General features: G+C 38.9%; 1 protein-coding gene across 3 annotated transcripts in view; it reads left to right on the forward strand.

Moving 5' to 3' along the window:
• Positions 1 to 16,008, forward strand: part of LOC150076660 (uncharacterized) — a 349,756-nt gene that overhangs the window by 308,030 nt on the left and 25,718 nt on the right. For all 3 annotated transcript variants that reach the window (XM_090386112.1, XM_090386111.1, XM_090386113.1), the window contains one exon: positions 11,991 to 12,015. In XM_090386112.1, the coding sequence (XP_090242238.1) occupies positions 11,991 to 12,015 (25 nt within the window). The remainder of the gene's footprint in view (positions 1 to 11,990; positions 12,016 to 16,008) is intronic.

The raw sequence follows: 16,008 nt of genomic DNA on the forward strand, positions 1-16,008 counted from the left end.
CCTGATCTTTGTTTGGTAATCGATTTCACCCCCTTCGCAACGCTAGCAGATTTAATAACGTCTTTGTTTTTCACAATCGTAGATACCGTCGTTCTTGGCATACGGTATGCAGCAGCCAAGTCCCGGATACGCATGCCACATTCATACTTGTCAACAATCTCTTTTTTCACCTCCGTGGTGATCCTGCCCCATTTTCTTTGTTGCTTGGCTCTTCTCATTAACTTTCTTAGAACTCATGGTTAATGAATTTACAAAACATTTACGCGAAAAAACACAAAATCACGGAGAGTTATAGCGCAGGCTGTTCACTGAATGGTAGAAACTGTCGTACTGACACTCGTGGGCAGTCGTGGCAGAGATGCCAGATCTTACCCCCTCTCCAAAAACCAAATTCAGTCGATCGAGGACGTAAGCGCGTACCGTTCGCGCACACGTCCTCGGTCGGTTTTATTCGGAAAGCCGAGTGAGGACAGGCGCACGTACTTTGCTAGCGTCCATCCTTGGTCAGCTTTTATTCGGTTTTTGGAGAGGGGGGTAAGATCTGCCATCTGAGTCGTGGCTTTGTCTTGAGAGAGGTAAACAAGGGTAGCGCGCGGTGTCGTGACTCATTTTGACGCACGCGAGTCGTTTTCCAAACAAAGGTCGTATATCAAACAAAATTTTTCGCGTCCAAACAGGACGTATATCAAGTTGGACTTATTCCAAAGCGGACGTATACCGAGGTACCACTGTATTAAGTGATTCTAACCAGAGGCAGTGGCAAAAGTGTCGGGACTGGTCAATCACTTTGTAGTCCCGCTTGGGATTGAGGTCATGGTGGGTCAACCAGAAGTGTTCTGCGCTTTCTGACTGGTCGGTCTCAGCAAGGCAAATCGATCTGTCATGTTCTGTGAGGCAGTCTTGAAGACATCTTGAGGTCTCTCCTATGTAGCAGCTGTCACAATCTGTGCAGCCTATGCGGTATACTATACCGCTTCATAAGAGAGGGGTGACCGGAGTCTTTACATTGGAAACTAGAGAACATAAGTTTCTACCAGGCAGCTGCATGCATTTTATGTGGTATTCTCGAAGGATTTTTGAGATCCGGCCTAACATGCCTTGGATACTAGGGAATGTAGGCAGTAGGCACATTGTCCTGAGTTGATGGCGGTCTCGGGTGGACTGAGAGCTCCTGCACTTGTAATAAGCACTTGTCCAATATGTGGGTTGGGTAGCCACAATTGATCAAGTCTGCCCTCACTCTGGAAATCTCATTGCACCTAGCATCATCTGTGCTGGAGTGCCTCCAAGCCCTGGAGAATAGAGTGCAGGCAGTGCTGTTGAGATGGATAGGGTCATGGCCAGATCTGTAGTTTGAGAGAGATCCATCTACTTCTAAATCTAGAGTGAACTGGATGAATGCTGAGAATTGAGATATTCTAGCAATGTTGCTTCAGAGCCACGTGGGATGATGGTGAAGATGTCATCAACGTATCTGTACCATGTCGTAATAGGTACTGATTTAGGAATATCTGTTTTTCCATGGCGATGTTGGCCACAACGGAACTAACAGGGGCACTCATGGCAGTGCAATGTACCTGCTGGTATAAGGAATCTTCAAAGGTAAAGACGCTGCCTGACAAGCACAGGTTGAGGGTGGTACAGATGTTGTCAGTGGACAGTGATTTCCTGTTTGGTAGGTTTGGGTCATTTTCTAGAAGCCTCTTGGTGCAGTTTGCAGCCTGTTAGACTGGGATTGATGTAAACAGGGACACTACGTCGAATGACACCATAACCTCATTGTCAGAAATTGAGAGCACTTTAATAAGGTTTTACCAAGATCATTAATACATGAGTTGGAAGAAAAATGGGATGCTAGCAGGTCAGCTTTATCCTTGGCTGAAGTGGCAAGAGAACCATCTGGTTTTGACGGTAGCTTGGCTGCCACTAGGGCAAGAAGCAAGTTTTCTACTCTTAGCCTGTTCAAAATCTAGTCTGTACTGATTAATAACTGTTTTGCAGTTTTTGTGAGCTTTGGTGTTATCGTTAGTAGATTCATATGATGCAAGAAGGCAAGCTTATGCAGCATCAGCCAAAAAAAAAAAACACTTCCACTTCACCCCTCCTTTCGTTCAAAATACCTGTCCAGCTGAGCCTTAAATTTATTTAGGCTATCAACTTCCACAACAAGCGATGGAAGTCTGTTCCACCAACCAACTACTCACTGGCTAAAGGCAAATTTCTGCACGCCTTTCCTACATCTGTCTTTCCTCAATTTGAATTTATGCCCTCTCAGGTGATTATTCTGAGCAAGAGGAAGAATCCCATCAGCATTGAGCATGCTCAAACCATTCAAGGCTTTATACACCTCTATCAGATCACCTCGCCGGTGCCTAGTCTCCAGACACTGTAATTTGAAAAACTTAAGCCTTTCTTCGTAAGAGAATCCCTTTGTTCCATTCACTAATCTTGTTGCCTTCTCTGTACTCGTTCCAGCAACTCTATATCCTTCTTGAAATGAGGCCTCCAGACCTGTATACAGTACCCAAGGCGTGACCTAACCATTGTCTTATACAAGGGAATAATCACCTCCCTATCCCTGCTTGAAAAATTCCTGTATATCATTGACAAGACACCATGAGCTACTCTTGCAGCCCGTCTGCACTGCTCAGAGAACTTCATATTTGCCTGCACAATTACCCCCAGGTCCATTTCATTCTCTACCACTGTCAGTGTAGTACCACAGAGTTGATACGTTGCTCTGGGGTTACTGTTTCCCATATGTAGTACCTTACATTTGTCAATGTTAAACTTCATTTGCCACCTCTCAGCGCATCTGCTCAACCTTTCCAGATCCTGTTGCAGCAGCAGCATAGCATCAGTATTGTCCTTAAGAACCCTGCCAACCTTTGTATCGTCTGCAAACTTGGACATTAAGCTTGATATACCATCATCAATATCATTTATAAATACAGAAAACAACAATGGACCTAACACTGAACCCTGAGGAACTCCACTAATAACATTTGTCCACATTGAGCAGTGTCCATTGATCACCACTCTCTGTCTTCTGCCATTCAACCATCCCTTTATCCATAGCAGCAATTTGCCACCAATGCCACACTGCTTCAATTTGTACAGCAGTCGTCCATGAGCAACAGTATCAAAAGCCTTTCTAAGATCCAAATATATAATATCAGAGTTATTCCCTGCATCCAGTTCTTTTGTGACTGCATCATAGTATCCAATCAAATTGGTCAGGCAAGAACTTCCCTTAACAAAATCATGCTGTGTCTGAGCTATAACTGAATTCTTGTCTAGATGATCCTGCAGTGCTTCTTTAACCAGTGCCTCCATTAATTTTCCTGGAACAGAAGTTAAACTAACAGGTCTATAATTACTTGTGTCGCCCTTTGATCCTACTTTGTGAATTGGGGTTACATTTGCACATCTCCAGTCTATGGGTACTTCCCCTGAGTCCAAAGAAGCTCTCATAATTATGGCTAGGGGTTTGCTTACTTCCTTTGCTGCCTCCTTTAATATAACTGGATAGATCCCATTCACCCCGGGTGCCTTTTTTATGTTTATCTTCAACAATTTCTCCTCCAATTTCCTCTCAGTTATTACAAAATCATCTAGCTCACTGCCAGTGTTTACTTCACCTACAGCATTCCCCTTCCTGAATAACTCCTCATGTGTGAATGTAGATGCAAAATACTCGTTTAGTTTGTTAGCCGCCTGAGCAGGATTGTCAACTGTTGAACCATCAATATCCAGTGGCCCAATCTGATTCATCCCTTTCCTTCTTGAGTTTACATAGGTAAAGAACTCTTTTCTGTTTTTCTTTGCATCCTTTGCCAAGGATTTCTCATAATCTGCCTTTGCCTCCTTAATCTCCTTTTTGACTTGGTTACAAACCAGCTTATATCTATCATAGGTTTCTGTGTCATGTGTTAATTTGTATGTATCCCATGCATTTTCTTCTCTGCCATTGTTTAGATAAAGGATAAGATTTTAAAGTGGAGTGTGAAATAAAGGATTCCATTCCTACAAGAATAATTTCACTGACACGATCTACGTAAACATTGTCATCAGAAGTTTTGAAAACGTAATCCAACCAAGGAAAAGAAGAAAAGAAATCTTGCAGGTCATCCTATTTTGCATTCTTGTAATGATCCCAAACAACATGAGGTTAGGAGTTGCCTCGAGATAAAGGCTCAATTGGAGAAGAGAGACAATCACCAAGTTGTGATCTGAGGTGCCTAAAGGACCACTCACCTCGACCGTGTACTTAGTAGGGTTGTTTGTAAGAAAAAGATCAAGCACGTTGGCTATATGGTTAAGATTGTCCGGTATTCTTTTAGGTAAACGAACAATCTGTGCAAGGTCATTAGTAATTGCAAAAGCCTCAGCCTTTCGACCAGCTGGGTCGGTGTGAATAGAAAACAGAAGCCAGCTGGAGTTGTGAACATTAAAATCGCCAAGTAAAATTACCTCAACGTTAGGAAAGTTGGACTGGAGAAAGTGAAGTTGCAAAGAGAGGAAGTCAAAGAGCTCCAAGTGATTAGTGGAGTTGAGAGAATGGTAGGGACAACAGATGAATTTGGCACAGTGAGGTAGAGAGATTTTCAGCCAGAGAAGATCGTAGAGAGGAGATTCCAAATTACCAAGTCTCTGACAGAGAATATCGGAATGGACATATGCACAAGTACCACCTTTGAGGTGAAAAGAATCATACAGCGAATAATTTGGGCAACTGAGATGAGCAATAGTTGAATCAGCCGATATTCTGTAAGAAAAGGTACATGGGGTTTGGCAGACTGCAAGTGGAAATGGACATCGTTGAGATTAGAATTGAAACCACGTATATTTGTGAAATTAATGGGAAGTGTTTGGAAGTTTTAGATATTTTCGCAGATAAGGTTACTCTATTAGTTTGACAGATCATGATGTATTCAATAGCAAGAAAAAGTGGGGTGGGGGGTCATGCTGTATGAAGTAATAAAATTTTTGGATATGGCGTACGTGTGGTAAGAATATACCTAGTTCCTTGACATAACGTGGCCTCGACAATGCACCCGCATGCACACTACTTGTACTCCCTCCAGTCACTATCTGGCAGAGTAGAGGTAGCAAGATTATACACTAGCTGATCCGGAAGCTTCCTAAAGAGTTACCAATAGGTTCGGTCCGGTGTACTAACTAGAGGCCGGCCTTCGAACACCGTTTTGGAGCTGTACCCTCTAAATGTAAGGAAGATTGGATATTGCCATGATGTAGTAGTAGTAGCAGTGGCATTTGATGCAAGAAAGCAAGTGTATGAGCTTATGCAGCATCAGCCAAAAAAAAAAAAAAAAAAAATCCACACCATTCCCTCCAAATGCCTGTCCAGTTCCTCCTTAAATTTATTCAACCTATCAACTTCCACAACGACAGATGGAAGTTTGTTCCAGAAATTAACCACCCGCTGGCTAAAGGCAAATTTCCGCACATCTATTCTACATCTGTCCTTTCTTAATTTGAATTTATGGCCCCTTAGGTTCGTAATCTGAACAAGCGGAAGGATCCCATCAGAATTCAGCGTGCTCAACCCATTCAAGGCCTTATAGACCTCAATCAGATTACCGCGCAGGTGCCTGGTCTCCAGCCACTGCAATTTGCAGAACTTAAGCCTCTCTTGGTAAGAGGATCCCTTCATTCCCCTCACCAATCTTGTTGCCCTTCTCTGTACATGCTCAAGTAAATCTACATCCTTCCTAAAATGAGTCCTCCAGACCTGTACGCAGTACTCAAGGCATGGCCTGACCATTGCCTTATACAGAGGGATAATCACCTCCTTTTCCCTGTTAGCAAAATTCCTATATATCATTGACAAAACCCCATGACCTGCCCTGGCAGCCTGTCTGCATTGCTCAGAAAACTTCGTATCTGACTGCACAATTACTCCCAGGTCTTTTTCATTTTCTACCACCTTAAGTGTAGTACCACACAGTTGGTACGTTTCTCTGAGGTTACTTCTACCCATATGCAGTACTTTGCATTTGTCAAGGTTAAACTTCAGTTGCCACTTCTTAGCCCATCTGCCCAAATTATCTAGATCCTGTTGCAGAAGCACACTGCCATTACTGTCATTAACAACCCTGCCAACCTTTGTATCATCTGCAAACTTCGACATTAAGCCTGATATACCTTCATCAATATCATTGATAAATATACAAAACAACAGTGGACCTAACACAGAACCCTGTGGGACTCCACTAATAACATTAGTCCAAGAAGAGCAGCACCCATTGATTACCACCCTCTGTCTTCTCCCACTTAACCATCCTTTTATCCATTGTAGCAACTTACCCTTAATACCATTCTGCTCCAATTTGTACAATAGTCTTCCATGCGCAACAGTGTCAAAAGCTTTCCTGAAATCCAAATATATGATATCAAAATTATTTTTTGCATCCAGTTCCTTTGTAACCATATCATAATATCCTATCAAATTTGTCAGACAAGACTTTCCCTTAACAAACCCATGCTGTGTCTGAATTATTGCTGCAGTCTTGTCTAGATGATCCTGCAATGCATCTTTAACCAGTGACTCCATTATTTTACCAGGAACAGAAGTTAACCTAACTGGTCTGTAATTACTCGTGTCACCCTTCGATCCCCCTTTGTGAATTGGGGATACATTTGCACATCTCCAGTCCATGGGACGCTCTCATAATTATGGCTAAGGGTTTGCTTAGTTGCTTTGCCGCCTCCTTTAATATAACTGGATAGATCCCATCCACCCCAGGTGCTTTTCTTATGTTTAACTTCAACAATTTCTCCTCCACTTTGCTCTCAGTTATTACAAAATCATTAAGCACCCTGCTACAATTTGATAACCTTCTGCCATTTTCAAACCTTAATAATTCCTCATGTGTGAATGAAGATGCAAAATACTCATTCAGTTTGTTTGCTGTCTGAGCAGGATCATCAACAGTCGAACCATCGATGTCAAGTGGACCAATCAGATTCATCCCCTTCCTTTTAGAGTTTATATAAGTAAAGAAATCCTTGCTGTTTTTCTTAGCATCTTTTGCCAAAGATTTCTCGTAATCTGCCTTCGCCTGCCTAACCTCCTTTGTGACCTGATTACAGACTAACTTGTATCTGCCATAGGCTTCTGAGTCGCTTGATAATTTATATGCATCCCATGCATTTTTCTTCTCTATTACGAGTCTCATTAGTTCATTAGATAACCATTTAGGCCTAAACCTTGAACAATATTTCTTAATAGGTATGAAACTTTTAGTAGCTTCCACGATTAATTCCTTGAATGCTTCCCACTTAGAATTTACTGTTGGTAACATTGTCAGTTTATCCCACTGTACAGAATTTAAAAACTGTTGGAGACCACTGTACTCACCTTTACGGAAGCAAAAACCCTTTCCTTTACCCCTGATGGTAATTAAATCTTTAAGTAAATCCCACATCAGTACACTGTGATCACTACCACCTAGTGGTTCCTTTATCTGCAAATTCTTAATACACGAATGATCATTGCTGATAACCAGATCAAGAGTATTACTTTCTCTGGTTGCCTCTCGAACATGCTGCTGCAGAAAACAATCATCCAATAAATCCACAAAAGTCTGACTAGTGTGCGAGTGACCAACCCACAAGTTCCAGTCAATGTCCATCATAACCTCAAAAGTCATCAGTCATACTGCATGATGGAAAAGATGGGGAAGGGTTAGCTCTGGAAACTAAACATAGGTTCCACCACTTCAAGCCTCCAATAAGCAAAGTGGTGGTATTGCTCCGGTTGATGAGAGTTATCTACCACCTGGTATTGCTTGGTGTCACGGAGGGGCAGTATTTCTCCATGTGGTGTGGGTGCCACACCTTGACCCCTGCTTACATTGTTCACACCTGGGTGGTTACCCACAGTGTGATTGTGCATGGAGGTTATACCCAGGATTACTAACAGTTCCACCATCTTGAAGGTGCAAGCAGAGGATTTGACTGTCACAGACCGTCCTTACTTTGCCGAAATTGGGTCCACTTTACTTGAATGTCACCCGAATATCAGTTCCATCAGTGTTTTAGACTCCCAGGTACCAAGTACAGCTTGTCTGGCATATCTGAGAGAATGTCTGTGAGAACCTAAAGGACCACTCACTTCGCCCACTACTAATATTAATACTGTCAGTCTGGCATAATTACTGCTATCATCTGTCTTCAGCAGTTCTTGCTTTTTTATTATTATTATTTTATAATTAATCCTGCTTGCTATATTTTGTCGTAGTAGTGGGCTTTATATGAAGTGAAACTTCCCTTTAACGGACAGCCATGGGGAATGAAAATGTGTCCGTTAGAGAGAAGTGTCCGCTAACAAGAAGTCTGAGGGAGAAAAAAAAAAAGAAAGAAAGAAAAATCGTTAAACGTTTAATGTAAAATTAAATTAAAATATATACAGATTTTGAACAATATTTTTGTAAATAATATACATACAATTGTGCTATGCATATTATGACTTTATCTTAAGAAAAATACATACAGTAATCACTTATTTTCTTCTGCACCTTCTTCCGGCTGATAATTTTGTTTCAACATTGTTTCGAGTGAAGAAACCATCGAAAGTCCTTCAGTATCTTCTTCAGCGGCGAAAAACATTTTTAAACGATTGATTTGTATGGCGCTTCTTCTATTTTCATCGGTGGTTCGTTGTTCATATGTTCTTCGATAGAATGATCTCCTTCCATTTCTTCATCCTCATGATCAACTTCTTGAAAAATATCGATGATAATGTCGTTGATATCTAGAGCACCATCTTCTGTAGTGAGGTTCGAGTCTATATATTTGTAGCCAGGGTCACTTGTAGCGGAAGTATCATACATTATCAATAGATGTTGAAGTTCTTGTTCTTCTTGGTGCTCCACATTGCTGTTCACAACTTAAATTTTTGTGTTTGAGAAGCCAGACTTTACAAAACAGTTCATGACAGTTTGTTTTCTAATTGCGTTTACTGAAGAGGAAATCCATTGAATCCCATCTAGGATGCTGAGTTTCTTTGCAAGGTCACTCGCACATGTTACATCGTTCATGTTTGCAATGAGATGTCTTAAAACACGTTTTCTGTAGTGAAGTTTAAAATTTTTTATTATCCCTTTATCCAAGGGCTGACACTCTGCAGATGTGTTTGGTGGCAGAAAAACGATTTGAATGTTGGACAATTCAATGTGCAGGAGAGATGCAGCATTATCCATGAAAGGAATAATTTTTCTGTTCTGACGAATCATGTTTTGGTTAAAGTGACTTATCCATTCGCTCATGATATCTTGTGTCATCCACGCTTTTTTATTAGACTTCCAGTCAACATTCAAAAGATTCAACTTTATGCCCTTGAAACAACGAGGATTTTGTGGTTTTCCTATAACAAGAGGTTGTTCAAAGTCTCCCAGCATATTTGTACACAATAGTACAGTCAAGCGTTCCTTAGAAATTTTTCTGCCCTGGCACTTTTCGTTTTTTAGACTCATTGTTTTTTTCAGGAAGAGCTTAAAAAACAACCCTGTTTCGTCACAGTTGTAAATATCCTTAGCTTGAAAATCACGACATAAATCTTCCAATTTGACGGTCCACTCTGTTACAACCCCAGTATCAACAGATCCACCTTCACCACTTACGGTTTTCCAAGAAATTTTATGCCGAGTTTAGAACTTGTCTAGCCATCCCACAGAAGCTTTGAACTCATTTATTCCCATAGATTTTGCAACCTCCAAAGCCTTTTCCCTAATAATAGGCCCATTAATGGGAATTTTTTTAGCACGTGCGCGACAAAACCACTCATACGTAACATTGTCAATTTGAAGTCCAAAGTTTTCGGGAATGATTTTTGAACCTGATCATTTCCGTGTTGCCAAAATTGTTTGAGCAGTTCATTTTTATTCTTTAGGATGTCGCTTACCTGCACTTCCCGATTTTGAATTTTGCAGCGAGATTGCGAACACTATTTTTTTGCCGATCATACGCATTAATGAGTTCGACTTTATCTTTTAAAGTTAAATGTTTACGAGAAGACATTGTGCACTTCACACAACACTGAACAAAACTGAAAAGACGAAAGGCCGACCATATCCCCCCCCCCCCTGCACACACCAAATTCATCAGAAGTTTTACACATGCCTTAAAATTCTTGAAAAAGCGTTTAGAACCGCGACGTAAACCTTGATAAAATTCAGAGAATCGGAAATAGAAAATAAACACACGATTGAGACAATACGTGGATGAAACATTCCTAGAAAAAGGGCCGTGAGCTCGCCCGCTGTCCGTTATGGGGAGATCAAATTAAGTGCTAATCTAAACGAAACAGTGCAGATTGCCTGTCCACGTCCGTTACAGAGAATGTCCGCTAGACAGAAGCTGAAAACACGTTAAAACCAATAGAGGAGAGTTGGGGAATTTGAAAATGTCCGTTGTAGAGAGATGTCCGTTAAAGAGAGGTGTCCGTTAGGAGAAGTTTCACTGTACTACAATTTTTTTTCTCCCTATTTAATATTAGTAATTCCATAGTAATTAAGTATTAATAATTCCAAATGATGCAAGGTAGTAAACTTTTTCTGCATCAGCTAGATAAATAAATAGAATAATAATAAAACTTTAAATAAGACAATATTTATACTATTGCCTTTCTGGTTAATCATCCTTCTTCTTTAAACTTAGCAAGACTCCAAGTTGTGAGATTTATTAAACCTCACAACTTGATTAAATAAAGTTTTATATAATTTTTTTACAGAAAAAAATCTGTTATCCTGCTAGTTTACCTATTGTGATGCAATGTTTTCTGTTTTCCCTTCTGCTTGCAATTGTCTGATCTCTTTTAACTTTTTTTTTTTTTTTTGAAAGTCAAAAGTTGGCAGTTATGTCAACGCTACCAATTATAAAAGTTAATTTAAAAATCTATTTCAAAGGGATCAAATTTTTTTCTCTTTGCATCATATGATTATCATGTATATTGGTCTTCAAGTTTTGAATTATGCATTTGTTAATATCACTAACACTATTACACTCCATACATGGTTATATTCATAGTTATATATAAGACTTCTAATTTAACTCCATTCTTATAACCTCCATTCTAATTTAAGAAGGAAATTAATAAATACCATTTGATCATTTTGCTAATCTGTGGAGGCATTTTTACAACTATGGCAACTATACTTGGCAAATATGATAAAATAGAATTATTCTAAATTTTTTTAATTAGAGTTTTAATGTGATATGCAGCATACAAAATAGAAATTCTGCATCTTCATGATATTTAAAAAAAAAAAAAAAGGGGGGTAAAGAAATAAGAAGCTTGTTCAACTGAGACAAAAGACTTAATATATGACATTCATAATATGAAAGGGTCACAGTGTGTTGTCTCAGTCCTACACAAATAAGTAACATGAGAGAGAGAGAGAGAGAGAGAGAGATTGGTATCTGTGATATGATGGGTGGCTCTCTTCCTAAAAGGTACCGATAAGCACTGAAATCTGTCTAGGTGGGAGTATCACATTAGAAATAAGTAAAATTATACCTCTCTTTGGGGAAATATTACTTATTTAGTTAGTCAACACTGAAGCAACTCATTGTGATAGCCTTATATTATGAAATAGTGCCATTCACCGATCTCTGCTTAATTGAAAAACTTTTCACCTTCCCTGAATTATCAACATTGGTAATATGCAGTATTAGTCTTTTTCAAAAGTGTAATATATAGAGCTGTGGCAAGATTTTAAGGGCCTGGCATGTGATAAGAAAATACTGACCCTTCTTATTACACAAAAAAGATCTCAAGTAATATTGTGTTGATTTTGTCATTTATCTCGCAACATAAAAAGGCTTTCTTAAATAACATTTATTTTTGCTGCCCCTTAGAGTTGGCTGATATACATAGCCACTTCCAGGCTTCTCATCTTAACATGGCTCTCGTGATGTATTTATTTTCTCTTGTGCATTTGATTCTTTTCTTTGTTTTTTTTTAGTCAAAAGAAATTCTCTGCAGCATAGGTAAGTTATAATGTAAAGGTTTATAATCTTAACAAAAACATTTACAGTAAAATTTCATAAATCTAATAATTTCGAGAATCCAGAATTCTCAAAAATCTGGCACTTTTTGAAACTTTTAAATAAAAAAATTCTTGGTAATTAGTACTTGCTTTGCAAGTTCTCTGCTTCATCAAGCACTGTTGAAGCTCCTATAATATACACAACAGTAAACAATGAACACTTACTTTTTTTTGGGAAGCAGAGTAAAAGTTTATATTGTTGTTTATTCTTGATATTACTGGATGATTCGTTGATAATCAGTCCTTGTCTCTCTCTCTCACACACATGCACGCACGCACGCACGCGCACACACACACACACACACACACACACACACACACACACACACACACACACACACACACACACACGCATGCATGCATTAGTATTGGTTGCTCCTAATCATGATTAGCTATTATCATCATTCCTTTCAAGCTGTAGTTAGCAAAATAAATGCTGGTAATATCCTTACTCTTTCTTGGACAATACACATAAATGAAAAGGATGAATCTAGAATTATAGATGTGCAAAAATTTTCTTTCAGCCAGAGGGTAATTAATTGTTAGAACAAACTTCCACCTGGTGTTTAAGAAATGATTAGACAAATTATATGGGTAGTGTATGCATGTGGTTTTTGGTTGATGCTGTATATGCTTTCTTTCTTGCATCAGTTACCATTACATTGTTAACAGGAGAGATTACTTCTACAGGGATGGGATATACTTAAATAGAAAGGGTGCAAGAATATTTGCTGATGCTATAGAGGCAGTGTTAGGTGGGTTGGAAAACTGCTAGCTTGGGGGAATTCACAGATTAACAGTAGCTGCAGGCAGAAGTGAAAGTGATTCTTGTATTGGAATGAGCAGCAGCCTGGAAAGCAAGGTGCTGGGGCATTTCCAGGACTTCTGAGAGTTATCATGGAACAAGTAAATACATGAGCTATGTTAGGATAACTAAGAGTAAGAACAGGTGCATGTATACTTGCATGTACACCAATGATAGGAGTTTAATAAATGAATTTGAGGTGCCGGTGAAGACATCAAAGGCAGATATTGTTGGAATATCATTTAACCAATACTAATCTCAGGTTGAGCTCCCCCCGAGCCATAAATTATTCTGGGTTTTTCACCCTACACATCACGTAATGTGCAATCGCTGGTGAGCATACATAATACACAACAAGACTGTATGAACATAGAAGAAGTGGCATAAGAAGTGGCACACTATGTTGTAAGTCATATGAACTTGAAAGTGAGCAGTTTTGTTTTGTTTTCTCCTATAAATTCTTTGTTGTCTTTGCTTTGTTCATTTCTCAACTGCATTGTTAGCATTTATAGCATATATTTATAATAGCATCACATTCTAAGCCATATGTTTAAAAAAATCCTTGATTTTTAAATTGAGATGCGTACATTACAGAGTTTATAATTATCAGTAGACTCATTCATGTCATATTGTGAGTTTTATTTCCATCTGGAAACATGATTTGGGAAGATATAGCAAAGTTTCCCATAGTCATCTGTACATCTACAATTGCCACTATATGGTTTTTTTTTTTTTTTTTTTTAAACTGAAGGCTTAGAATGTGCTGCTCTAGAAATTTTCAGAATTTGTCAGTGTTAATTAAGAACCTCTATGCATAAGCATTCCTGTTATATACTTCCAACTGGAAAATAGCTTAATATGTCATTCAGAAATAACTGAGAGTTACAAAGCTCGGATTACCAACTTTGTAACTTAACTGATTCTCTACAGAGGTGCCCTCAAAGTGATGATATAGAGTAAAGCAGAATTTTTCTGAAAATGTTATTAGGCACAGTTTTATTTTTATTTGCTTTGTACAAACAGCTTGAGTAAATGCATAGTTTTAAGTCTAATTTTACCTAGTAGGTAGAAACAGTTTCTGTGAAGGTTGGGTTGGGTTGAGTTGCATAGAATTTTCAGTGTGGCAGCTAGGTCCATGTGGTGTTAATATATCTATTTACCAAATTACGTAGAACTATAACTGCCTGGCTGCTTTACTAGGACCATGAGCTAATAGTGAGTTGACTCAAATTGTTGCTCTGACATGGAATATTGGATTGTTTACATAGCAAAACTGTCTGCAGTTCCTACAGCAACATGGGCAGAGGATTTTGCTGATGAACACACCTTTCCAGTTCATTCTGCAAATGAACAATGGATCAAGGTTCATTGTTCATTGTGCTGGCCAGGGCCCAAATGCTGATAATATTCTGTGTGTTCCTCATACTACTCTTTTACTCATTTGTACAGTGGATGGTTGCATTGTTATCTTGAAAGTGCCCATGGATGTGCAATATTGCCAGCTGTACCCAAAGTTCAAATATTCTCAGGCATTCACAATTTTCTAGTTTCCATATTTTGTAGTTGACATTCAAGGTGGCTTCAGTAATGATCTACTTGTAGAGTTCTTCTCATGGGATGGGTACTGGTGTGTTGTGATGTTCCCACACAAATGCAGAGATTAATTGTTCTATCATTTGGTGGTAATTGCATTTAATGTGCTCCCAACATTGAACATCTCACTCCATCACCTTAAATTTTCAGCCACCTTGCATCTGTTCTGATCAGTTAAGGACTTAATGACTTTTGGTTTTTAACACTCGACTATTACTACCATCTTCTCTCCCTCCCTACTGTAGCATGTGATAAATACCCACTAATAATTTTACCTCTTTGGATGTCCGTGAGATTCCGTCCATTCTCCAATGCTGGTGAACTGACTAATTAAGGGAGGTTTCGTGGCTTTACAGCAAGCTTCCTTTAATGGACACATCTCATTGTGGACACACAGCCTCGTGTCCCAGAAGTATTAGAAATTGCTTGTTAAATGACCTTTCCAAAACACTCTCCACTGTGGACATGGACACTTTAATGTGATGGATTTGCAGTGAAGATAAATGAATGTCAGGGTAATTACAGTAATATTGATTAGTCTTGTGATGGCCATGGATTACTTGTGGGGCAGATGGCACCTATGTCATTAATATGCTTTCCACTGCTGGTAAGGAATATTTATAAACTTATTTAGACTTTCTGGTGCGGGTGCCTCTGTAGCCAGGTTGGAAGGAGCAGCAGTGCGTAGCACACACTTCTTGATTAGACCGGGGTTTGCGCCCATCACCACCAAATACAGAGGATGCGGAATGGTCAGGGAATGACCACCGCATATTCCCGGAGCAATATGGCCTTAGTTGCTAATGCTCCTAAAAACCAAATAACAACAACAACTTTCTGATGCAATTCCACTGGCACACATCACTTAGCAAGGCAATCAGATTAGCAAACTGAAAAACATTTGCCAGAATTAAAAATATAATAATAAAGACAGTAGTGTAGGAATTCTGTATATGGGATTTAGTTTGTGTTACTGTATATAAAAAGAGTGTGTGAATGCAGCTGTAATACATTTCTTTCAAAAAAATAAATAAATAAAACACTCTACAAATGGACTGCATAGGTAATTTTTACAAGTAGCCTCATGAGGATTTACATGTCCACAAATATACATAAGTAAAATACTATGTGATGTGTGCTGTTACTTTCATAACTGCTTTAGCAATATCAATGTCTGAATTTTTGACTGCCTGCACATACCACTTTCATTCAGCAGTGAGAAAATAGCAGCCATTTAAGTAGCTACATATGAAGGTTTTAAACCTCACATGTAGACTACATTTGAAGTTTCTTCACATATACAGGATTCCTTTGGGCATAATGGTCAAAATTTTCCTATATATCTCGAAATTGAATTTTTTTGCATATTGATTTTTTAATAAACAGTATTTCTTGCTGGAAACAAGGTACTGAAGTTTCCAGCTAAGAACACATTATAATACTTTGTGGATGCAAGGAAGCACTTGTACAGGATGAGGTTCCAGTTCAAAGTTTGTAAACCTAGCTCTGCTTCTATATCTAATTGAGGTGTTATTG

This window comes from Mastigoproctus giganteus, chromosome 12, assembly GCF_048544385.1.
Source record: "Mastigoproctus giganteus isolate SK-2022 chromosome 12, ASM4854438v1, whole genome shotgun sequence".
Taxonomy (NCBI): Eukaryota; Metazoa; Arthropoda; class Arachnida; order Uropygi; family Thelyphonidae; genus Mastigoproctus; species Mastigoproctus giganteus.